At 41.3% G+C, this 27,240-nt stretch overlaps 1 protein-coding gene across 1 annotated transcript; it reads right to left on the bottom strand.

The window, feature by feature from the left end:
* Nucleotides 1–7,142: 7,142 nt before the first annotated feature.
* On the bottom strand, nucleotides 7,143–26,256 carry LOC307164954 (sterile alpha motif domain-containing protein 3). Its single transcript, XM_079882190.1, has 6 exons — nucleotides 26,192–26,256; nucleotides 23,188–23,304; nucleotides 16,730–17,805; nucleotides 16,472–16,627; nucleotides 7,784–7,876; nucleotides 7,143–7,702 (listed from the first exon to the last, which is right to left on the bottom strand). The coding sequence occupies exons 2-6, from the start codon at nucleotides 23,261–23,263 to the stop codon at nucleotides 7,415–7,417; spliced, it is 1,689 nt and encodes a 562-aa protein (XP_079738316.1). The 5' UTR covers nucleotides 23,264–23,304; nucleotides 26,192–26,256; the 3' UTR covers nucleotides 7,143–7,414.
* Nucleotides 26,257–27,240: the final 984 nt, after the last annotated feature.

Below are 27,240 nucleotides of genomic sequence, written 5' to 3'. Positions count from 1 at the left end.
ATTCAACAAGGCTTCAGTAGTATTTGGAGGAAGGGTTTCTCCATAAGCGTTAGCAAATGCAATGTCTTGTTTCCTCATCTCAGGGAAATTTTTTTTATGCTGCCATATTACTCCATTAATTTATACTAATATATATATATATATATTTAGCAATGTTTTCATTGCCTCCTTGATCAGCCCTTTTTTCTAAGGGTCTCTCTACAAAGCAGTTTATACAGACAGCTGACATTTTACAGCTGACATTTTAAGTTTACTAATGTAAGAGAGAGTTTCTGGTGATCAATAAAGAAGGAAATTGAATATTAAAGGGCATTATTTCTTTCCGAAAACAGCCAAGCTCCTGCAGGCGTGCCGTGAGCGGAGCTAAAGAGTCACACACAATACATCATTGCATTAACCCTGGATAACTTTTGATTCATAAACGTTCGTGTTGTTTACATTATACACAGACATTTGATGCTGCAAAACCAACTCATCACTCATAATTTTATCGCTGAAAACGCTCCATCTTTCAGTTTCAAACTATCTGCAAATCCAGCATTGAACTGGGCCTTGTTTATAAAACATTTGTCACCAAAATACAGAGAATGAAACACACTTGCACAACTCCGTTGCTGCCCCTAAAAACTAACTGAATCCACTTTTCCCCTAACGCTGGGTTCTTTGGGAAGCTGAACAAGGTTATCTTTCCCTCACAACCAAAAACACACTGATTTCATGGTCTAAAAAGAAAATGACAGCGCAGCCGACGGCGACAGCGAACCGAACGAAGCACGTTGATGGGCGTTGCTCTTGCGCTCGTTGATGTGTGTACGTGCTCTTCCAGGAGAAGTGTCCATACAAGGAATCCCGCCCTTTATGACGTCATACTCAAAAAAAAAAAAAAAAAAACCTTTCCGCAACTTAGACGAATCCTGGAGTGTATTTGGCACAGAAATATTCTTTTCTGAAACTTTGGCCATGTTTAGCATGATAATCCAACTCTTTAACAGTGTAAAGAAGTCAGAATGCATGAAATAGCAGTAGAATGGATTATTTTATTATTTTATAATGTTTCCTGGGGTGCCCTTATAATGTTAGTATGTTTTTTAGATCAAAATTTGTTATAATTTAGAAATAAAAGGCATATTTCCTAGCCTGATTTCATTCCCTGGATTGAACACTCTGTTTGAAGGGGCGTGTCTGCTGTGAGACTTCAGTGTTGTTGCCCACTGCTGTGATTGGCTGACATGCTTGCATATGAAATATCTGGCATTACATGTAGAGCTATCTGGAAAACTTTTACTATTACAGCTTTTATATGTTTTTACTATTACAGCTATCGGGATTAACGAATCATGAGAAGTTTTTTAAGTATTTAGATCTATTCCAGCATTGAGCAGATGACAGCCTGTTGATCGCGTGAATGAAGATCTTATCACTGCAACGCGATCTATCCATCCATCCATCCATCCATCCATCTTCTACCGCTTATCCGGGGCCGGGTCGCGGGGGCAGCAGTCTAAGCAGGGATGCCCAGACTTCCCTCTCCCTAGACACTTCCTCCAGCTCTTCCGGGGGGACACCGAGGCGTTCCCAGGCCAGCCGGGAGACATAGTCTCTCCAGCGTGTCCTAGGTCTTCCCCGGGGTCTCCTCCCAGTGGGACATGCCCGGAACACCTTCCCGGGAAGGCGTCCAGGAGGCATCCGGAAAAGATGCCCGAGCCACCTCAACTGACCCCTCTCGATGTGGAGGAGCAGCGGCTCTACTCTGAGCTCCTCCCGAGTGACCGAGCTTCTCACCCTATCTCTAAGGGATCGCCCAGCCACCCTGCGGAGAAAGCTCATTTCGGCCGCTTGTATCCGGGATCTTGTCCTTTCGGTCATGACCCACAGCTCATGACCATAGGTGAGAGTAGGAACGTAGATTGACTGGTAAATCGAGAGCTTCGCCTTGCGGCTCAGCTCCTTCTTTACCACGACAGATCGGTACAGGGACCGCATTACTGCAGAAGCTGCACCGATCCGCCTGTCAATCTCCCGTTCCATCCTTCCCTCACTCGTGAACAAGACCCCAAGATACTTGAACTCCTCCACTTGAGGCAGGAGCTCTCCACCAACCTGAAGCGAGCAAGCCACCCTTTTCCGACTGAGAACCATGGCCTCGGACTTGGAGGTGCTGATTTTCATCCCAGCCGCTTCACACTCGGCTGCAAACCGTCCCAGTGCATGCTGGAGGTCCTGGTCTGATGAGGCCAACACGACAACATCATCCGCAAAGAGCAGAGATGAAATCGTGTGGTCCCCAAACCCGACCCCCTCCGGCCCCTGGCTGCGCCTAGAAATTCTGTCCATAAAAATTATGAACAGAACCGGCGACAAAGGGCAGCCCTGCCGGAGTCCAACACGCACCGGGAACAAGTCTGACTTACTGCTGGCAATACGAACCAAGCTCCTGCTCCGGTCGTACAGGGACCGGATAGCCCTTAGCAAAGGGCCCCGGACCCCATACTCCCGGAGCACCCTCCACAGGCGGCCGCGAGGGACACAGTCGAATGCCTTCTCCAAATCCACAAAGCACATGTAGATTGGTTGGGCAAACTCCCATGAGCCCTCCAGCACCCTGTAGAGGGTATAGAGCTGGTCCAGTGTTCCACGACCGGGACGAAAACCACACTGTTCCTCCTGAATCCGAGGTTCTACTATCGGCCGGATTCTCCTCTCCAGTACCCTGGCATAGACTTTCCCAGGGAGGCTGAGAAGTGTGATCCCCCTATAGTTGGAGCACACCCTCCGATCCCCCTTCTTGAAAAGAGGGACCACCACCCCGGTCTGCCAGTCCAAAGGTACTGTCCCCAACCGCCACGCGATGTTGCAGAGGCGTGTCAGCCAAGACAGCCCCACAACATCCAGAGACTTGAGGTACTCAGGGCGGATCTCATCCACCCCCGGTGCCTTGCCACCGAGGAGTTTCTTGACTACCTCGGTGACTTCAGCTTGGGTGATGGACGAGTCCGCCTCCGAGCCCTCAGCCTCTGCTTCCTCAATGGAAGACGTGACGGCGGGATTGAGGAGATCCTCGAAGTATTCCTTCCACCGTCCGGTGATATCCCCAGTCGAGGTCAACAGCTGCCCACCTCCACTGTAAACAGCGTTGGTAGGGCACTGCTTCCCCCTCCTGAGGCGCCGGACGGTTTGCCAGAATCTCTTCGAGGCCGACCGATAGTCCTTCTCCATGGCCTCACCGAACTCCTCCCAGGCCCGAGTTTTTGCCTCCACAACCACCTGGGCTGCAGTCCGCTTGGCCCGTCGGTACCCATCAGCTGCCTCAGGAGTCCCACAAGCCAGCCAGGCCCGATAGGACTCCTTCTTCAGCTTGACGGCATCCCTTACTTCCGGTGTCCACCACCGGGTTCGGGGATTGCCGCCTCGACAGGCACCGGAGACCTTACGGCCACAGCTCCGAGTGGCCGCGTTGACAATGGAGGTGGAGAACATGGTCCACTCGGACTCAATATCTCCAGACTCCCTCGGGATCTGGTCGAAGCTCTGCCGGAGGTGGGAGTTGAAGATCTCTCTGACAGGAGATTCGGCCAAACGTTCCCAACAGACCCTCACAGTACGTTTGGGTCTGCCGAGTCTGTCCAGCTTCCTCCCCCGCCATCGGATCCAACTCACCACCAGGTGGTGATCAGTTGACAGCTCCGCCCCTCTCTTCGCCCGAGTGTCCAAGACATACGGCCGGAGGTCGGATGAAACGACCACAAAGTCGATCATCGACCTCCGGCCTAGGGTGTCCTGGTGCCATGTGCACTGATGGACACCCTTATGCTTGAACATGGTGTTCGTTATGGACAAGCTGTAACTAGCACAGAAGTCCAATAACAGAACACCACTCGGGTTCAGATCAGGGGGGCCGTTCCTCCCAATCACGCCCCTCCAGGTGTCACTGTCGCTGCCCACGTGGGCGTTGAAGTCCCCCAGTAAAACGATGGAGTCCCCAGTCGGAGCACTTTCCAGCACCCCTCCCAGAGACTCCAAGAAGGCCGGGTACTCTGCACTGCCGTTCGGCCCGTAAGCACAAACGACAGTGAGAGACCTATCCCCGACCCGAAGGCGTAGGGAAGCGACCCTCTCGTTCACCGGGGTGAACTCCAACACATGGCGGCTGAGCTGGGGGGCTATAAGCAAACCCACACCAGCCCGCCGCCTCTCACCATGGGCAACTCCAGAGTGGTGAAGCGTCCATCCTCTCTCGAGGAGTGTGGTTCCAGAGCCCAAGCCGTGCGTAGAGGTGATCCCAACTATCTCTAGTCGGAATCTCTGAACCTCACGCACAAGCTCAGGCTCCTTCCCCGCCAGAGAGGTGACATTCCATGTCCCTAGAGCTAGATTCCGCGTCCAGAGATCGGGTTGTCTAGGCTCCCGCCTTCGACTGCCGCCCGATCCACTTAGCACCGGCCCCTTACGGTCCCACCTGCAGGTGGTGGGTCCACGGGAGGGTGGCCCCACGTCACTCCTTCGGGCTGAGCCCGGCCGGACCCCATGGGGGGAGGCCCGACCACCAGGCGCTCGCATACGAGCCCCAACCCCGGGCCTGGCTCCAGGGTGGGGCCCCGGCTGCGCCATACCGGGCGACGTCACGGTCCTCCTTTTTTTGGGCATCATAAGGGGTTTTGAACAACGCGATCTACTGATGCATAAACAGTGTTGAACGACTTTGAGAGAAAGATTATCTGTCTGAACTTGAACAATTACACATCAGAAATTCACATAACCCACTGGTTCTCCAGAGGCTCGGATGAAGGAGCTAAAAAAATACTTTTGTGTTCATTTGTACATCCAAACACTGAGCAACTGCCATGCTTCGTTCGCTCGTTTGCAAGCCACGATGTCTCTCGAGGAAAAAACAATATCGCGCTGGATCTAGATAACACAGTGTAAATTATTGTTAATAAAATCACTACTTACCGCTTGCGGGAATATAACGTTAGTTGAAATTGCCCCCTTCGTCCGTTTGAGACGCCGAGAGATGCCTGGCTGCTTGATATATGTTCCAGGTTAGAAAAACAGTCCGTGGTGAAACGGGCAGAGCAACTAACAACTTCGAATTAAACTGTAGCGGTATCAGATTATAGATAGATCTGCCATTTTCCCTATGATCCTCCTCCTGCTAGTTTCTTCACCTGCAGAACTTCTGATGATTCGGCTGCGCAGTTCCGCCTGGCACTGAGCATGGGCTGGCATATGCAAATTTTTAGAGGCGTACATATTAATGATCCCAACTGTTGCGTCACAGTTGGTGTTATGTGGAGATTCGCCTGTTTTTCAGGGGTGTTTTTCAAAAACGAGATTTAAATAAGAAAGGGAAAACTATGGTGTTTGAGACTCACTGTATGTCATGTCCATGTACTGAACTCTTGTTATTTAACTATGCCAAGATAAATTCAATTTCACATTCTAGGGCACCTTTAACATCGTTGCCATTTAATAAAATGGCCAATCATATAAATAGAGGTTTTAATCACAGGTGAATTCTTATCCCTGATTTGTTAATGTGGGTTTACAATTATGTATTCCAACAATAAAACTCAGATGAACAAATCCTTGATTAGCTCTAAACCTAATTAGCTTAATTGAATCCTCATTGGTGCAACCCACCCAATGTGTTTTATAAATGTTATTACTGTAGTGCATTTGTAATTTTTAGATGCGGCTCTTCCACAGATCTGCAAATGGCCAGTCAAGGCAAGGGTGGCATAGCAGCATGATTAGTAACTTTTTTCATTAGTATGATTGGTATTAGTAACTTATTTCAACTTCAATAAGAGAAAATAAATGTTTTATTCCAATTCCAGTTTTATAACCCGTTTATTATAAAACCAGTCAACTTGTTTTCTAAATAGTTTGATAATCATGAACATCTTTGTCTATGTTCAGACGGTCAGTCCAAATCTGATTTATGTGCATGTCCAATTGAGATCTGATCAGATTTAGCTAGTGTGAACCAGTTTCGTTCATACCAGCCTCCTGCGGTTCAGCCACTGCCTCGTAGATGCAGTAGTCCAGAGCATCAGCTACGCTATTATGTTGTAAATAGGACGACATCTGTATTGCAAACCCCTCCATGTTGCGGTTGCTGCTGTTGTTGTTTTTGGTGTACGCCTATCAACGCAACGTCATAGCCAGAAGTCAAAGCAGATATTCCCGGAGAACGAAAGAGCAGCATGGACAAACAAATTGGATCTGAACAGCTGCGATACACAATGTGGATGTCAATAATTTTAGATCAAATTCCAATCGGATACACAAATAATCCGACTGACTGACAATGTGAACGCAGCCTTAGCAATTTGCAGGCAATCACCAGGCGTTTTTCCTTAAACAAAATGAAACAGCATGTTCAAAGGAGGACCGAACTGAATCCAGTGTTTTACCTTAGAACATAGACTAAAAAAGATTAAAGGGATAGTTCACTTAGAAATTAAATTTTGGTATGTTTTAGCTTACCTCAAGGGCATCCAAGATCCGCAGTAGTTTCAATTTTTATATTTTTAGGTCAAACCGTTCTTGTCTGTCAGTCATATGATGCAGGTCTATGGTCACTATCTGAAAGAGCATGCACAGAGAAGTCCAAATTAAACAATTCCCCATCGTAAGTACACATTGATGGCCTAAGACACGAAACGAGCGGTTTGTGTGAGAAAACGAACAGTATTTATATCGTTTTTACCTCTTGTACACTTTCCGGCGCTTGTGCAGTCTAAGACAGCACGCGCGCACACGTCACACAGCAGGAAGCGCGCGCGCCCTCAGATCACTTGGACGTGGTTGTGTAGAGGTAAAAACGATATAAATACTGTTCGTTTGCTCACACAAACCGCTCGTTTCGTGTCTTAGGCCATCAATGTGTACTTACGATGGGGAATTGTTTAATTTGGACTTCTCTGTGCATGCTCTTTCAGATAGTGACCATAGACCTGCATTATACGACTGACAGACAAGAACGGTTTGACCTAAAAATATCAAAATTGAAACTACTGCGGAAACAAAGACTCCTACATCTTGGATGCCCTTGAGGTAAGCTAAAACATACCAAAATTTAATTTCAAAGTGAACTATCCCTTTAACGAAAATAAAAAGAATGGTTTCCAGGCTGCTTTGTAAGTAGATATGTAGTTTTATTTCCAAAAAAGGAAAAGAAAAAAAAGAGAAGAGAAACAGAATTGGATTTGAACAATATACACTCAATTGCCAGTTTATAGAATCCACCTTACTAAAACTAAAGTAGTTTTTTTTTTTAACAGTTTTGCTTGGCTTTTGTTTTAAACTGCATTTATTTTATTAAATGTAATGTAATGCACAAGAAAACTTTTACATTTGCAGCACAGTCCAACATTTGTACTTGATGACAGCAGCCTAACTCTACAGTGTTTCAGTACAGCAGTTTGTTTTTTAGAGACATAACCTTCAGGCTAGGTTTCATGTCATCCAGCTCAAGGAGAATCTTTTGAAATGCCTCAAAAGTATTTTTCAGTTCTTTTGGGTAGCTGAGGTTGAGTGCGTATATCAGCCCCATTAGCAATGCACAGGCCCGGGGAACGTCCAGGTCTTCCTGGAGCTCTGTTCCCTCGATCACAATTCTTGCGTTGGTTGGGTCAGACGTTGTGGCTCCTCTAGTTATAATAATCTTCATCCTTTCATTGATAGTATCCCCATCAGCCTAAGTAGATCAGAATCAATGTCAGTGTTTTAAGTTAACATATTTTAAAATCAGATTGACACAAAGTACAGTGTGTCTTACCAAGCGCTCTTTAAAGAGATCATCTTCCTTGTCTCTGAGATGCACCATTATGGAACGGATAACAGCCTCTCTCCTTCTTTCCAAAGAATAATCCTGTAAAGAAAAAAATGTTAAACTACTTATCCATGAGGATGGGTTTTTAAGGCGAGACACGGCAGGCAAAAACATCAGGTTTTTTTTACTGGTCAATTTTGAGATTTTTGGATATTTGTCTTCAATAACGTGTCTTCTTTCAGACTTGAAAAAAAGTCAGAAATACACATTTAGGTCTTTATTTTACTACACTGTGTCTGTTTGCGTCTGTAGATTTCTCATAAATTCAACAAAAGTTGGTGTTCTTAATCCTCCCGCTGCTCTAGTTATATGATGAAGACATTTACAGAGGGATTTGTAAATATATTATTCCTAGACTGATTTATATAACATTTTATTCCAAAAAACATGGCGAAAATCATTTTAAGGCTATTGACAGTATATTCTGATTTACAGGATAACAAAAGTAGATATCCATAAATCCCACTGTAATTTGTTTCCCATCTAATATGTGAACACAATGAAAAAATAATTTTTAACCTGGCTTTATCCAATACTCAGATTTCTTTTTTTTTTTATATATGCAAATGAGTGCATATTTAATTAGATATTGCCTAATTTGCATATTTAAACATTAAATTACTGAAAACTTGTAATACATTTTTTTCTCATCTTGATGTAGGTAATCAACTGGGGAAGTTTCATGGTGATATCTGCATTCACCTGTAGTGTCACGCCTTAATAAATACATCAAGCTGAAAAAAGAAAGATGAGGTTTATGACTGTACCAATTACCTGGTTAAATTAAAATCAAATTGACCATTAAAAAAAATACAAATAAATAAATAAATCATCATTTGAATGTATTTCTGGCCACCTGGTGACAGAAAGAACAACAAATGTGTCATTCAACAAACAACTGATATATAGGCGTTTCTGCAATTTACAGTAATGTTCTGCTAGCCAGAGGTCAGGACTTAGATGTAATTATTTCAAGGTTATTGTACTTAAGATTACTGTCTAATATCAGTAAAAAAATATTAGACTCCTTACCACAGTATATAGACCCCTGTGACCCTACACACTAGGCTTGCTGCGATAGTCGTTGTCAGTCGCAACACCGGTTTCATCACTTGCTCACCACGGCAATTTTTTTCAGTTTAAAGCGTTACAAATATTTAACGCAATTAACGCAGTATCCGTTTTTTTCTGTCATCCGTTGACTAGCGTTGTATGATCACGCTCTTATTAATGCAAATGCTTTTGAATCATTCAAACACGACGAGACAAGAGAACGTGCTGTCTGTCAATGTCCTGTTTATGACACACACAGGTGTCACAGGTGTTATGCTCAGTTGGGGATATTTTGGGGATATTTAATTTAATTTTATCAATCAATAAATTCCACTAGAAACAAACCTTGTTGTATTATTTTAATTTAATACTGTGAAGCTGCTTTGATACAATCTGTATTGTGAAAAGCGCTATACAAATATACTTGACTTGACTTGACACACACACACACACACACACACACAGAGAAACGTGCACCAGTATCACGTTCTCTTTCAGGCTTGAAGTTACAGGCACAGTTAGGCTAAATATGACATTTATTATGGGTTTATGTGAAGATTGTTTTAAGTTCACTTTTAATATTGTTATACTTTTTGGAGCCTAATAAATGTTAAAATGTATAACCTTCTATCAGGGGCGGCGTTTACGTATGTCAGTATAGCAGTTGCCTAGGGTTGGGAATCGAAAATCGATACCAATTCTGGAATCGAATACTTGAGGTCAGGAATTGGATACTTGTTATAAAATAGAGATTGCTAATAAATAATGTTTTGATAGTGATAATGATAGTTACGGCCCGTTCAAATGATTCTTTCAAGATTCCCTATAGATTAATTAATAATTCCCTTTGAGCTAAATTGACCTGTTTGACCCTTACACTTTAAAGTGTCATTTATGCTTGTAACTTTATGAAACATGCTCCGATCGTTGAAAATGGCACATCCTTATTTACTCTCACGATTGAAAAGAGACACAAATCAACATAATCCATTGCGTCGATCACGAGATATTCCTCACGGAGTGATGTTACATGCTACTTGCCTAAAGACATGTCTCTCATCTTTCCGGGATGCAATCGTGTTATCCAATGTTACAGGAACTGTCCATTATTGTTTTCCAACGTCATTGCAAATATTTTGGAAGCTCTGCCAACTGTATGTTACAAGTCAGGCCTAGCAACGTCAGACCCATCTCAATATTTGGGCAAGATGACGAACTAATCGGGTGGTGTGCGCAGACGCGCTGCTCTTTGATCTTGAAAAAGGTTGAGAACCAATGGATGTTGGAGTTGAGATGAAAACAACGATGGGGCAAGCCAATCACACCGTGCATAGAGACGCGAGTCGAGACGCGTTTATACAAGCGGCGTTTTGCCCCGAAGCACATACAGAGGGGACGCAATCCAGTGGGAGCGCACTGCCACTCAGTGGACAAGCAATGGTTATTCATTAGTAGCAATATTTTAATCAGTCAGAACATGGCTTATCAGAAGAGGTTTACTTTGAAACAATTTTTGGAAAATCTAGATCTAGACCAGGACGATCAAGAAGAGGACCGTGAATCAGACACAGAGAGCAGTGCTGACTCCTATAAAGAGAAGGCTTTTCTTCAGGGTATTGATCCTGTTGCTGAAAAGTAAGTAATAATTACCTTTATTTTGTCAAATCAAGTAGATAGATTTATTACAAAGTTTATCATAAAAATACAACATTTTTACAGTTTAGTAAGTTTTCAGTGATAACTTTTTGACTGATTACAAAGTTTACTGACAGTATTCTGCAATAGCTTTTCAGAGAGTATTACTGACATTTTTATCGCTAATGTTTCAGAGACAGTTACTGATTTTTTCATTGATAACTTTTTAGAGAGTCCTCTGATGAAAAACAGCAGCCTCGATGTGTCAGAAAAAAGATAAAGACCCAAGCCTCCTGCAGTCAAAGGCATCAGCAGGACCATCATCAGAGTCTCCTCCCCCACAGAGCCTATCCTCAGGTGCCAGGGCTACCAGGAGCCGTGTTGGTTTGAAGTGCCACCAAAAGACATGCCTCCAAACTAAGAAAAGCCACACAAAAAAGAAGTCAAGATCTGCTGTGTGTTCAGAAGAACAAATGGACATGTGGCACAATCTTTCTGACGAAGATGAGGCACCACTAATGCCCAGCTTTGCACCTAAACGGCCTCCTGGACCACAGATCTTTACTGATGAGCTGTATTCTCCAATCCAGTTATTTCAGTTGTATTTCCGGAAAAGTGTGGTCTTGGGGCTCATAGCAAATGCACACGCAGACAAATTGTCCAACTCTGGGAAGAAATACAAATGGCAAACTCTCACCTTGGATGAATTTAACAGTTACTTGTCTCTGACCATTTACATGGGCCTCGTGAAAGTCAAAGAACTGAGTGATTACTGGTCCAAAAAGCTGGGTTACGATTTTAGTTTCCCACCTTCAGTGATGTCACAGGATCGATTTTTGTCCATTTCATGGACCCTGCATTTTTGCGATCTAAAGGGGGACGAAGAAAACCAGCAGAAAAAGGGAACTGAAGAATACGACCCCCTATACAAAATAAGCCTCTCTACGAAGACCTCATCACTGCCTGCAAGACATTTTACCAACCAAATCAGCATCTTTCGATTGATGAGAGGATGGAAAAGCGCCACACACTGCGACAAAGGGCTCAGTTATGACTCTGTCATGTCCCTGTTAGACTTTCCCCTGCCAGGCACTGGATACAAACTGTATGTGGACAATTTTTACACAAGTCCAGATCTTTTCAAAGACCTTGCAGGACTACAGACGGGTGCATGTGGCACAATCCGAACAAGCAAGAAGGGCTTTCCAAAGACAAGAGAAAAATGACATGTCCAAAAAAGCTGAAAGGGGAACCATCAGATGGCTAAGGAAAGATGGCCAGACACACGGGAGGTGGTCATGTGTTCCTCAACGAACATGGCATATGAAGGAGACACTGTCAACAAGTGAGTGACGGTGGACGAGGAAGACCATACCCATTTCCGTGTCTGTGCTTGAGTACAACAAGTATATGGGAGGAGAAGATTAGTCTGATGCACTGATTGGGCTTCTTTAATGTGCTACGTAAGACCCGGAAGTGGTACAAGAAGCTCTTTCAGCATCTCTTGGACATTGCCATTGTGAATGCATTCATCCTGCATAAGGAGCAAATGAAGGCCAAGTGTTTGCTGCCACTGACCCAGAAAGCAGTCCGGGAGAAGCTCATGAAGGAGCTTTCTTGAAGCAGCCCAACCAGACACAACTCCACAACAGCCTTCACAAATGTGCATGCCTGCATTTGTACAAGAAGACAGCACTCGGGGACGAAAATGGTGTGTGAGGTGCCACAATAAAACACCAGTTTCCTGCACAAAGTGTAACGTGGCACTTTGCTTTGTGCCCAGCAGGAACTGTTTCCAGGACTGGCACAAAAGCCCAAAAAACTAGGGAGGTAAGAAATACAGAGCTTAAATGTTTTTTTGCTGTTGCTTATATAGAGGTTTTGACTAAAGAAAGCATTGTGTTCAAAAAGAAAATGGAAAGTATAAATTGGCTGTTTGTGGCAGTGCTTGCATAGTCTAGTGCCTAGCCTCCTTTTGGAAAGAAAAAAAGTAAAGGGGGACACAGTTAGCTCGAGTCCCTATCCATGCTTAAACCTTACAAAGACTCCTTCGCGGACATTTATAAACTTTTATGCATAGCGGTCACACTGCCAGTAACCTCCGTGTCATGCGAGCAGTTTTTCCTGCATGCGGCGTGTAAAAACCTACCTGAGAAACAGAATCGCAAACCCTCAACTCAGCAACCTTGCTTGCCTGTCCATACATGCAGAGAGAACCAAGGCCCTGGATGTTCAGAAGATCACAGACTAATTTGTGCTAAATTTTTCTGAATTTGTTCGTTTTAATGTTTAATTTTAGTGTAGCGTATGCAGAGTTCTGATTATGCATACATGTGTATTGTGTTGTTAATGCTGAGCGCATCACCTTCGCATGTAAAAGGTTTTTGTTGTTGTCTTGTGGTCACTTGTATTAAGCTTATATATATTTTGTTGAATATGCCTATTCTTTGGTCAAATATCATTTAAAACTACACTTCTGTTGAATGCGGTGTGAATCATAGCTGCTTTTATTTAAAAAAACCGACAATTTCTGTATAAAGTAACTCTGACGTAATGAATATTGATTATTTTCTTAGCACCCCCACATATAGGTCTAGCACCGGCAGAGAAACGATTCTGGTGCCGTGAATGGCGGGAGAGTGTATATGACTGGAAAATAGAAGAAAGAAAAATTTCCTGCATAACTACTGATAATGGGGCCAATATTGTTGCGGCCATCAGACAATTAAAATGGCCGTGGGTAAGTTGTTTTGGTCACCTGTACATTGCTATAAACAACTCACTTAAGCGGTAGAAGGCCAGCACTGATCGGGCACCCGGTGTTTGCCGGGGAGTCAACACTGCTTTATCCCACAGCTGGAGGAGGAGACGCAAGCTTAGCAAAGCACAAGAGAAGATGAAACTCCCTCAGCACTCCTTGATCACGGTAATTTTTAAAAGTGTGGGCCAATACCTATTACCAAATGGCAATAATTTAATAAGTGTTCCAATATGTAAAACCATAAATGCGCATATAGACCTACTAGATAGCTCCACAAATTAAGCTATTTGACTTCAAAACAACAACATGATATTTCATAATTTCTTTATGGTTGACGGTTAACGGTGACAGGCCCCAAATATAATTTAAATCAGCTAATTAAAAAGAGATATAAAAAAAAACACAAATTAAACTGATAGACTCAGTTCGGGCGCCAGACAAGCTTAATCTTGTCAAATAAAGTTTTTTTTTTTACCCAGAATAGCTCTTTAAGCCACTGGTTACAAACAAAACCAGTGAATCAGAATCACACAAAGAAAGTTCAGTTTCACAGTTGCATTTTCATTATTTTCACAGAAATCAGACAAAACCTCAGTTTTTGTCTGACTGACAGAAAAAAAGACAAAAAAGAAAATACTTTGGCTCAAGTTCAAAATACAGTCTTTCCACCATTTTTTGTTTTGGTTCAACAATAAAGAAAGAAAAACTAAATAACATGTGAAAGTTGGTGCTGAGGTAGAAGTATCTCTGGAGAACTTGCTCACATTGTCAGCTAAAAAGACAAGCTTCGCTGTGCAGCCGGTGTCCAGAGGTGCAGCGCACACTCAGTGTCAATCGCCACGGCAACTCACGAGCACACTCAGTGTCAATCGCCACGGCACCTCAAGCTCACACTCAGTGTCAATCGCCACGGCAACTCAAGCTCACACTCAGTGTCAATCGCCATGGCAACTCACGCTCACACGCAGTATCAATCGCCACGGCAACTCACGCTCACACGCAGTGTCAATCGCCACTGCAACTCACGCTCACACTCAGTGTCAATCGCCACGGCAACTCACACTCGGTGTCAATCGCCACGGCAACTCACGCTCACATGCAGTGTCAATCACCACGGCAACTCACGCTCACACTCAGTATCAATCGCCACGGCAACTCACGCTCACACTCAGTGTCAATCGCCACGGCAACTCACGCTCACACTCAGTGTCAATCACCACGGCAACTCACGCTCACACTCAGTATCAATCGCCACGGCAACTCACACTCGGTGTCATTCACCACGACAACTCACGCTCACACTCAGTGTCAATCGCCACGGCAACTCACACTCAATGTCATTCACCACGGCAACTCACGCTCACACTCAGTGTCAATCGCCACGGCAACTCACACTCGGTGTCAATCACCACGGCAACTCACGCTCACACTTAGTGTCAATCGCCACGGCAACTCACGCTCACATGCAGTGTCAATCGCCACTGCAACTCACGCTCACACTCAGTGTCAATCGCCACGGCAACTCACACTCGGTGTCAATCACCACGGCAACTCACACTCACACTCAGTGTCAATCGCCACGGCAACTCACGCTCACACGCAGTGTCAATCACCACGGCAACTCACGCTCACACTCAGTATCAATCGCCACGGCAACTCACGCTCACACTCAGTGTCAATCGCCACGGCAACTCACGCTCACACTCAGTGTCAATCGCCACGGCAACTCACACTCGGTGTCAATCACCACGGCAACTCACGCTCACATGCAGTGTCAATCGCCACTGCAACTCACGCTCACACTCAGTGTCAATCGCCACGGCAACTCACGCTCACACTCAGTGTCAATCGCCACTGCAACTCACGCTCACACTCAGTGTCAATCGCCACGGCAACTCACACTCGGTGTCAATCACCACAGCAACTCGCGCTCACACTCAGTGTTAATCGCCACGGCAACTCACGCTCACACTCAGTGTCAATCACCACGGCAACTCACGCTCACACTCAGTGTCAATCGCCACGGCAACTCACGCTCACACGCAGTGTCAATCGCCACTGAAACTCACGCTCACACGCAGTGTCAATCGCCACTGCAACTCACGCTCACACTCAGTGTCAATCGCCACGGCAACTCACACTCGGTGTCAATCACCACGGCAACTCGCGCTCACACTCAGTGTCAATCGCCACGGCAACTCACGCTCACACGCAGTGTCAATCACCACGGCAACTCACGCTCACACGCAGTGTCAATCGCCACTGAAACTCACGCTCACACTCGGTGTCAATCACCACGGCAACTCACACTCACACGCAGTGTCAATCACCACGGCAACTCTCGCTCACTCTAGCGATCCACTCGAGCCCAAACACAGCATCTCACGTCTCACTGACTGCGTTTGCCTCGGGTAACCCGTTCCTTTCCCCCTGCTTCCTCTCCTACAACTCCACCTTATATACTAATTTCCTCACTTCCATATAATTGATTTCCCCCTCCAGCCAGTCACGCAGCTTACGTTTTTCCGTACTGCCACAGTGCCGAGGCGCTCTCAAACACGCCAGCCAGCGTTATGAGAATAGCATGTGAATAGCAGTTCACAGAGACCGAGACGGCAGAAAGCGCATTCTGTTTGTTTTCTTTATTTTACATAGGCACAACCTTTTCATGCTATTGTGAATTTACACAAATAAAAGTAGACCCTTTACAGTTTGATGATACAGAGGTTACTCTTATCTGTATGACCAAAAATGACAGAGTATTTTTTGTGTATTTTTGTTTCCACTGTTATCAGGAAAAAATGCAAGTGATCGTGCCGACTTGACCCAACACAGTACCACCCATCTAACCCAACATCACCTACTTTAAGTTTATATTTGTAGCCATGTTAGACATTTATGAACTGAAGTGACTTGAGCTGAATAATGACACTATTGTCTTCTGTAGAGCTGCTTTACGGCAGAATCTGAAGTCGTCTCATACTTGATGAAGTCTGACTCTGTTATTTTCCTGCTTATTACTGTGAAGCTGCTTTGAAACAATCTGTATTGTATAAAGAACTCTATAAATAAAGACTCGGTAAACAGTGACTTGACATTATTCTGACACATCATATATTCACTCTCTCGCCTCTAGGACATAGTAAAGCACTATATAAATATCTCATTCACTGATACACTCATACCTCTAGCAGCATGTTCCTTATACGCTGAATACTCATTGTTGCAGGCCCTCTTCTTGTCAACACCAAGGATATTATTTTTGGGAAGTATTGGTCCAGTTTTGCAATGAAAGTTTCCTCCAGGTTGACAGTAGTGATCCTTGTGAATTCTTTGTTTATCTGCAGAAAACAAGGCACAAAAAAAGGGACAATTTGTTAATGTAGAAAATTGACTTTAATATAGCACATATTGTGAACAATGTTATAAAAAAATATATTTACCTGATCTGCACAAAAAAGAGCCGGCCATCTGTTTTTTAAATCAGTGACTGATAGTGCGTGACTGACAACTTCCTGCCTGCGAAAGGAGAACGTCTTTGCCATTTTCTCACAGATGATCTGATAGTTGCTCCTCATCTTTACTTCATTAAGGAGGGTCACCCGTTCACGTTCCAAGCTTTCTTCAGTTTCTCCTTGTGGGTGAGGGGGCAAAAAGTTCACCTCCGCCTTTCTTGGCTTCTTGATATTCTTCGCCGGTGCTCTTTCATGCGCTCGCTTCTTTTTGAGAGAGTTCACGTCGAGCTCAGGGCATCCAAGACCTCTCAGTTTCGACCTATAGTTGCCCATTTTATATTTCAGTCTTTGTCGCCATTGGTAGCATCCATTATATGAGCCCGGTTCTCTAAGGCAAGGATGTTTCTGAATCAGCGCCTCGATGACATCCGACAATTGTGCGCTTGTGGGATAAGCCACATACTGAAAGATGGTTTCGGCCAGTTTCTCCAGGATGTCTGGAAGGATTGAGGTGAAGTTGAGTTGAAATCCGTCCTTCTTGAAAGCTTCATCTCCTGAAGCAAGCACAAGTTCTGTATCATATGCAAAGCGAGGTACTGGGAATTCAGTAGGCCAACGCTGTGAACGCTGAGTCTTGTGTTCGGGTGAAGAAAGAGTCGATGTATCCTGTGGTCCAGGAGAGGAACTGCTGTTGGAAGGACGGACGGAGGTCACTGAAGTATAGACCGAGGATGCTGAGGTTTGGACTGAGGTCTTTGATGCACTTTTAACGGAATTATCCACATTGGTAAAGGTCAGAGTAAGTGTAGGAGGTTCAACAATGTGAATCACCTTAATTGTGTCCTTGTCCTTGATGTCACTTGTTGAGGTAACAGAGAAATATTCCTCTCCGAAATCAGGATCCTTATAATGCAAAGTGAAGTTCCCAATGAGGCCAAATGTCTTCCTCACAATATGCTCGAGTTCATTTACACTCCCAGGGATTCCATGAGGCAAGTCCAGTTTGCGAATGTCATGTTCCTGAAGGATGATACGAAGTTTGGCCGGATGAGACACTGGAGCATCTGTAAGAAAAACCACATCACTCGAGTCTGAGTTACAGCACAACACGTCCAGTCACATCCCTTAACACTAGAACTACCGGAATTCCATAACTACTAGAACGACCATAGCGGTCATTCTGACCGTTCATACTTTGACGTTCATATGGCCGTACTGAACGTCATTTTCGTCATGTGATATCTATTGTAGATGTTAACCTTCTCTTTTCCAATGAAGCTTTTAATTCCTGTCATCATAGCCCTTAAAACAAGCACAAAAGAAAGATTCCCCCGACAGGTGCTGCCTCTATTTGAGGAACGTTTTGCGTCAAAATAATATTTTTTTCACCGCACTCACCACGTGAATAGACATGCACAAAAGTTAGGAAACGTCAAAGCTTCATACCGTTTAGTACAGCCCTGTTTGTAAATAAGTTCAATAATCAATACAAAATCTAAAAATAAATGGATCTACAATGATAGGTAATAATAAACAGGACACAAAATTTTAATTCAAATGAATGTGAAAATGTATACAAACAGGCTAAGAAAAAACATGAACATTAGCTAAACAAGAAAACGAACTGCTTTAGAACGATTAGTTTCAGTGAACAAAAAATATTAACGAACAAAATCAGGTTAACTGCCCATTTGAACGGCGCAAACACCCCGCATCATTGACGCTTACGCACATTCCACACAGGTAAACACCGCCTTTCGTGTGCAGTACACTTTGTGACATTTGGCACATGTCTCCTTGGTTTTATTTTGTTTGCAGTTCCTCCAGTTGTATGGCTTTTGATTCCATGTGGTTGGAGTGAAGTTCGCTCGCCAGTCGTGTGATGAAGTCCCTCCGCGAAACTTGCAATGTAGCGGACTTATGATATTTATGATGCGTGCAGTCAAAATGACCGTTATGGTCATTCTAGGTAGAAATAGTCAGAACTGTTGTGTGTTTTGTGATTTTAATAAAATAACAGTGTCAGAATAAAATATGCACATATTTAGGAAAAGTCAGAGTCCTACAGCCACATTTATTTTATTTTAACAAAGTTATTACACTGTAAAATTTAAAAACGGTCAAAATGACCGTCTTGGGAGTTCTAGTGTTAAACATGCAATATCAGAGAGGAATATTAACACTCATAATGACCTTGTGTGCATAACCATTAGGCAAGTCCATGTTCTGATCATTCTAATGCTTTTATAAAGCATTAAATCAATAGTTCACCCAAAAATGAAAATTCTGTCATCATTTACTCACCATCATATCGTTCAAAACTCGCAAGACTTTTATTCATCTTTGGAACACAAATTAAGACATTATTAATGCGTTTCCTAAAAGCTTCGTTAGCCAACTATGGTCGCAAGTTTCGTCGTTATCAGCATAGTTCAACGAGTCTGTTTCCTCGCAAACAACATCGCAAAGTTGTGTGTTTGAACGACAGCTCTCCACCTGTGGTTAGAAGCAGTTTCTCGTTTGCATGACATGTGGACTCAATAAATCCTTATCTTGAGCAAAATAAGCAAGCTGACATTTAGTACAACCTGTGTCTTTTATTTAGAATACATACAAATGTAATTTACGTCTTTTAGTTTGTCAAGAGATTTAAAGCGTCATTTTTGAAGAGTGCGGATGTGTGAACGAGCTCTAGTGCGTAAGAACGAGCCTATGATTCAATCTGGAAAAAAAGCAAAAATAAAAAAAATTGAGAAAAATGAGAATAAGTCCTCAGATGCCATGTCCATAATTTATAGCAAAACATCTAGCGTTAATTCGATCTCAAACAGATTAATTATTAACCAACGTTGTTTAAAGACAGATTTGCGACAATACGGTTTCGGGAACAGTCGTGATTAGCTAGTGGATTTCTTCAACGATGCACCGTACTATGGTAGTGAAGCAGCGAGTTACGTCGTTCTACGGGAAACGAACCCCTGAACGATTTCTGTACCTCCAATGACAACTAAGCAACTATCACTTTGACACTTGTTCATGAAGAGATCGTAAAACTAATCCATATGTAAGGCATATATAGGCATAGCATACCATGGCTCTAAGCAGTTAATCAGTCGCTAAAAGGTTGATTATCACGAGCAAATATTTAGATTATTTTTCTGTTCACAGCTTTTATCTTTGGATGGGTTTTGCTGAATGTCTTTGCCTTTTCAAATGACTGAATGATATTCTTCTGACGAGTTTTCGTTGGAGCGTTTTTTCTTTTTTCTTCATGAATAGCTCAAAGATCACGATGGCGATTTTTAAGATGAGCATTAGATTTGTTGTGTTAAAGGAGTGTGGATTGGCTCCTCCTCGCAGAACTGATACCTTGCAGTTATTGCAAATAACATCTTTACAATCAGCCTGAGTTATTGTAAAGTATGTCCACACGATTAACATAATGGCTTTAGCACTCCTTCCAAAAACATGCAATTTCACGCCTAAGCATAATCAACACTTTTCTTATCGACAAGCCCTATCGTGTTATTTTCCTTATCAGGCCGATGCCGGTAATTAATTCATATGCCATTATCGTCAGATTCTGATGTCATGCCGATAATATTGTGCATCCCTAATTTAAATTAATTATTTCATGAATGTTAAGCACTCAAATTACATGAGAGTGGCATATTTAAATTTTAGTTTAAATTCATTCTGGTTTACTTCACCACTTTGCTCACACCAGAGTGTGTGGATGGTGCACACATATTTATGCAAAGTTTATCTTTTATAAATCCTGATATGTGCATGAAAAATTAGATATGCACATTTCAGTGGCCATTTTCTGTGTACGCATCATTTATCACCTTTACTCTATTAAGTAGAAACTACAATAATGCAAAACTAAGAGCCCATTTACTTATAAGCTCATAGTCTGACAAAAAACATATTTATGAAATTAAATGTCAAGAGGAGGACGGTACAGCCTTTTGGGCAGCTTTCATGTTTTATATTTTAAAAATGTTTTACAATGTAATTAAAAATACAAAGAATGAAAAATTCTTAAAGTAGAAAAGAGGCTTAAAGTAACATGGTCTTTAAAAAAAGCCGTGACAAAAAGATATAACAAAATAGCTGAAGCTAATTTTTACGACTTCTATTCAGATTACTTTATTGCCAGGCAGAGTCATCAAGAGCCTCGTCTCATCTGGCAGTGAGAATCAGGTCAGAGTTCAAAAGCCACTCCAGGCTTCTGGCAGAGGAAGACACTAAGGCCTAGTCCACTTGTACACGAGTATTTTCATAAACAGTGTTTTTCCTCCTTCGTTTAAAAAAAGATTTGCTGTCAAGAGCAACACTGCCCAAACATAGATTCAGCATAGGGCTGTGCGATACGGGGAAAAAAAAAAATACTATAACAGTGTTTTGATTAATATTTCGATTAGATTTTTAAACTATTTCCTTACTCAGATACTTGTATGTATCATTATTTTGAAAGGCGGCCTTATTGACGATATTTTTGGGGGCACCATATCTTTGCATTGGATATTTCATTATGCCTTTTTGAACTCTTTTTGTATGTTGTGCAGTTCGCAAATGCCTGTACGATCATGTCTCGCGTCTTTTGCAGCATCTCGTCACGAGTCAACGCTCTACACTGCGCTCGTAATAAAATAAGTTAAAAATGCGTCTCTAGACCTGCGTCTCGTGTTTCTAACCGCAAAAACACATTCTGTCTGAATGACCGCTACTCTGTTTTGCCGCAATGATTATTTGACAGGTCTTGCACAACACCTGGCTCTATGATACATTATCTCGCCTGCATCCAGAATATTACCAAACCATGGATATTGATTTTTTTTTTTTAATCCTGCCCTGAATTCATCTCGCATTGAAATTGCACACTGAGTTCACAAAGAAGATCGTTGAAAAGCGAGACTGCAACAGTTAATGATGGCCATCTAGCACATGCTTTCTTGAGAAACAGAGGGAAAGTAAAGCAGTGGAATGGAAAACATGATCTGTCTGGTGGAAAAAATCAAGCTTTCTGTTGTTTAGAAACTGCACATGCTCACATTGCAATTTGTTACAATTTTGATTAATCACACAGCCTTCATTATAGATTTACATCCTAAACAGTAAAAATAAAGTAGTGATGCACCGATGTGAAAATTGTGGCCGATACCGATAACCGATATTAATATTGCTGTTATGGCCGATACCGATATTTACCGATGTCAATATCTCTGTATAGAAAACACATTTTTATGATAATCAAATAAAGAGCTATTTTCCAAAACACATTTTTTTTTTTTTTTACTTTAGAAATGACTGATATTGGGCACCTTTACCTGTGTGCAAAATATGTCATCAGATTTTCAGAAGAAAAAATAAATATTTATATAAAAATAAATTTTTTATAAAGGATACAAGTGTGTCCTGAATTCACACTATGAATAAGGATGAAAAGGCAATGAACAGGCAATGTCAATGTCTGAGAGTTTTGTATAACATGACAAGTGCTGAAAAACTGTGCTGTTGAATTTACGCCTCCAGCCTAGTTCAATGATTGTTGACAGTTCTCCGTTACGGACATGAGTGCTTTCAGAGTGGCACTAAAAGACTGCTTTAAAACTTTCACAGAGACCTCAAACAGAAAGCCTGTCTTTAAATTTAATTTCGTTTTGTATTAATTGTATCTTAATTTTGATAAATTTTTCATCAACCAATTGCCTGGATTTAATAAATATAATAATAATATAGTAGAAAATATTTAATCACGACATGGAGGCGCCGACGCGTGAACCTGGAGCTCGTCTCATAAATGAACCGAAACTCAGTGTATAAGGTAGCCTACTTGCCTCACAGACCTGAGACATAGAAAGCTTGAAATGTCTACTTTTAAACAGAACAATTCAAAACGAAAGAAAACAGACTGTTCTCTGCTTATGTAATCCGTATGAAATGTGCATTTCTCTCAGGCGCATTCACTACTGCGCAGATCGCGAGTCAGCATCGTCAACTTCACCTTCAACTTCACACGTCAAATACACAGGAATGATTATCGGCCTGTTCACATCGGCCCTATTTTGACATCGATGTGTAAAAAATGACCATATCGGCCGATATATCGTGCACCACTACATATAAGCCAGCAAAATTGACGCTGTAGCATATCAGAGAGGAGCATCTCAACAAATTCACGATATGATACGGATCACTACCGGAATAAATTCAGCCAGTCTAGGCTTTACCCTTTTCCAAGTTCTTCAAAATATCACATATTCAACTAAAGCACGTGCTGCAGAAACGAAACAGAAGCAGCTGTATCAATACTCGTATCGGGAAGGAGTATGTGACAATACAATGTCCTATAGATATATCGAACACAGCCTGTGTGACATTAAGAAATATCATTCATTTGTGTAGAGGTCAGGATTTTAATAAGGATTAAATAACCAAACCTGTCTGCTCCACAGCATCTTCGTGTTTCACAATCACCACGTCTTCACTCTCCTCTTTCACCAACGCCATCTTCATACGAGTACGTCACGTGGATCTCAGCTGAGCAAGGAGTTTTCCTGTGTGTTTAAACAATTTGTCACGTTTAAGATCAGAATAATGAACAGAAAGAAAAACAGATCCTAATTACCTCATGCTGCCTTTCTGTGCTATCAGAAGTAGAGTAAATACCAGTTTCATAGTTGGAAACTGGACAAGAGCGGCCTCTCGAGTCATGTTTATGATTGGGAGATCATTTTGTAAGGCTGGAAGAACCTCAGACTCTTTGATTTCCATGAGATACGGACAATTCAAACACATCAAGGCATCCGTCTCTAAACACACTGAGTGAAGATGGGCTCAAGCCCCACATTTGAGTTTTTCTGCCTAGAACTGCGCCGGAGTTTAGAGAAGCTCTCTGTAATCTGACTGATTTCTTCACATCCCCAGATATCTCTAGGAGTAAAGAAGGCACAAGGATATATAAAAAAAAAAAAAAACACTGACTAGGGATGAACTGATAACCAGTTTCACGATAAAATGTCCTGGCGGTTTGTATTATCGTTTACAACGACCCATACGCAGAGAAGACATGGCGGACAAGGCATGTTAACTTTGACCTCAATATCGAGACTAAGTTGGAGAAATAATTGAACACAGAATATTGTTTTGAGTTTAAATTTTTTATTATCTCATTTATAATTAACGCGAAGCTTCCACAAAGAAATGTTCGCAGCAAGTAGCTTTGAGCCAAGACGAGTGAACAAGTTTAAACAAGACTATTAGTGCTGACATTTAAGGGATAATGTATATTCATTGTACACTTATTACACTTTTTCTTTTACCACAGAAATAATTACGAGGATGTGAAATATTGAATTGCGTTTAATGTTTTAAAATTGTACCCGTATATAAATCCATTTTTTACAGATTACAAAACAATCGTCCAGACAAGATGATCACTACAGAAATATTATAGTAGTATGGATACTAAAGTCCTCTGATTTCATCTTCAATACAATAAAAAAACTGAGACGCAATTTGAATGAAACGACCCGAGGCGCGTCCGCGGTGATACAAGAGACAGGTGTGCACTGTTATAGGCTAATGCGTTGCTATTGACGACTGTCATTTTGAGGAAGGAAATGTTCAAGAACATTCTTGAATGATTCAAGAAGAGAATCTTGCTTTATAAAAGTGCAAAAGAGCTGCTAATTTTCTTAGTTGTTTGTTGAGTTTCAAATATAAAGCTTGTTGAAATGTTTTCAGTGCATCATTTCTTTTCGAACATTTTCAGCTCATTCTAACAAAACCGTGATAATATTGATAATCGTGATAATTTGGATCACTTTAATTGTGATGTGAAATTTTCATACTGTTTCATTCCTAACACTGACATTTAACGGCTGAAAAACTGTCTGACGCATCTGTACAAAAGCCAACAAGGTCGGAATTTAATGGAAGAATAGGGGAAAAAACGCCCTAAAATGTATTAAAATTCCCCTGAAAATTCAAGGAATAAATGCAAAAAATCCCCCCTATGACTTTGTTTGTTTTTTTAGATTTAGGGCTGGGCAATAAAACGATAACGATAATTATCGTGATATAATTGTGTGATATAAAGAGTTTCGGTAAATGTTCAATAATGTTTGTGACAAAACTGGAACGAATCATAAATCCCTATCATTCACCATGGATTTACTGTAGTAACACTGACTGCACAATGGTATTGTGGCAGAAATGTGGGATATTCATATCACTAATTTAAACATGCATTAAATGAGTAATAGATTGAGATAAATAGAGTTTGTGCATTTATACTTAATGTACTTACTGTTTTTCCATACAAATACCACAGAAACCATATAGTTACATTGATTTTACCATGGTGTTGATGTGCTTTATGTGTGGTAATCATACTAGTAAGTTTAACGAATTAAATGTTAAAACAGCTTGTGATAGAAAAGCACATGGAGTGGTGAATGTAAAAAAGCTTGGATAATGTTGGCAACGAATGGGATGGTACAATTTACTCAAAAAACTCTTGAATATTGACTAGAACTTGATTCTGAACATAGTGATTTGCATATTTTGGGGTGTTTAATTTGGAGTCAGCAGGAATGGAGTTAAAGAGCCCTGAACTAATGTATCCTCAATACATTTGCCTTTTAATGCGGTTTCCACACAAAACAGGCAAGAATGAACATTGCATCCGCCCTGATTGCTATTCTTTCCAACAACAAACCACTTTAACCACGAAAATTAACCATGGTTTTACAAAAAAAAAAAAAAAAAAAAAAAACATGGTTATGTTAAACCATGGTTACCACAAATTACCCATGGTTTTTGTGGTAAAAACGTACACAAAATGGTAACCAACTAGCCAAAAAAAAAAAACATGGTTACTCCACTTTTACTTTAATAAAACCATGGTTAATTTTGTGATAACATTTCTGATAGCACGTGAAGGCATCAGTCGCTAATTTTCCTGACTTGCAACACTTAAAACAAGACTTCAAATGAATTCAAGAGTAACAGAGAATACGAATTATATATAGGCATTTAATTAAATACTAATTATATTTAATTAAATACTAATTATATTAGTGTTTGGTAAAAGATACACGCGCTTGGTGACTCTAACGGCTCTAAACAGGGAATCGTTTTGCGATTGCAGAGCAACTGATTCAATTGACTCGGAGTTTCGAAAAGCTCCGTTTCCCCCGTTCCAGTTTAGCAGAGACCGAATGCATGTTTACTATAAACACTATAGGGCGCGAAATGAGACGCATCTTTTCTGTTACTCACGTGTGGATGTGCTTTACTCACAGAAATAACGCTCATTAATGTTAGATAAAGCATTACTGTGTTGCATTCGGTAACAATTAATTTATTAACATTTATTGTAAACGCTATAAAAAAGACTTTGTATCGATTTGAACTCTTAAAACGCATGCAAACACAAACCTTTCTTCAGCCAAATCACAGATGGAGGAGCATGGCGCATAGTTATGATGTCACATACCTACACCAAAATAAAAGCCCTGTTCACACATTAAAAAACACAAACATGCATTGAAATTTACATACAAAAACGCATACATACATTTATTAAATGAAACGAGTTAATTTCACTCGAATATTATTGAAAGTTCATTGCACTTATTAGAAAAAAGTTATGGGAACTCAATAATGTTCAGCAGAACTCAAACTGAATCAGTTGCAGCAGATTTGTAGTTCCCAGCATGCTTTGCTTCAGTCTCTGAGAGGAGAGTAAATGCTGAAATTAAATGTTTTGGCATCTGATTAATAAAGGCATAGATCTGCTTGTGTTCAATGTTGTTATGTTGGCATTTAAAAAGACGTATGATTTTTTTCATGAACACTGTGTGTCTGAAAATAGTAATTTTACATGCAGATTAAACTATTGGTTTTAAATATGGTTTTATTTATACCAGGGGTATAATATAAAAAAGAAAACCAGCATTGGGGCAAAAGACAGGGTATTGATCAATACTGTGTGTCTTTTTTTTAAATATATATATATATATATATATTAAAAAAAAAATTGTCTTTTTTATTTATTTTTTAGCTTCTTTTAAGAATTTGTATCAATACAAATACTTCAGATAAAATTATGTGTTTTTAATAATGTCTAAGTTAAGACAAAACAATCACCTTAGCAAAGTTTGTACTAATTTTTGTTTATTTTGATAAATAAAGGAATTCATTTTTGTACAATAAATATACTTTAAAATGTTCATTTTAAAAATTCAGAAACAAAATGATTTAAAAAATAAATGAATAAAGTTTCTGAAAGCATTAGGAGATCCCATAAAAATCCTAAAGAGATTTACATGGCTATGCCAAGATAATGCTCTTGTCTGTAATTTAGTTTTGACTAGATATCTAATCTGCAATTTTGACCTGTAGTAATTGGAATTAAGAAATCTACAAAGAGATTATGACTAGTTTAGCGCAAAACAATGTTTTAATGTTTTCATAATTGGTTTGAG

The sequence above is a fragment of the Squalius cephalus genome, assembly GCF_949319135.1.
Source record: "Squalius cephalus genome assembly, chromosome: 9".
NCBI lineage: Eukaryota > Metazoa > Chordata > Actinopteri > Cypriniformes > Leuciscidae > Squalius > Squalius cephalus.
The sequence above is the reverse complement of the archived record's forward strand: the minus strand, read 5'-3'. Positions and strand labels throughout refer to the sequence as shown.

Bases quoted from the DNA above. Each gene is read 5' to 3' on its own strand.
- LOC307164954 (XM_079882190.1), bottom strand. From the start codon at position 23,263: ATGAAGATGGCGTTGGTGAAAGAGGAGAGTGAAGACGTGGTGATTGTG. The intron at 16,628-16,729 runs GTAAATATATTT...TGTTTTCTGCAG, and splicing joins CTCTTTTTTGTGCAGATCAG to ATAAACAAAGAATTCACAAG. The intron at 7,703-7,783 runs GTAAGACACACT...TGATCTACTTAG, and splicing joins ATCTCTTTAAAGAGCGCTTG to GCTGATGGGGATACTATCAA.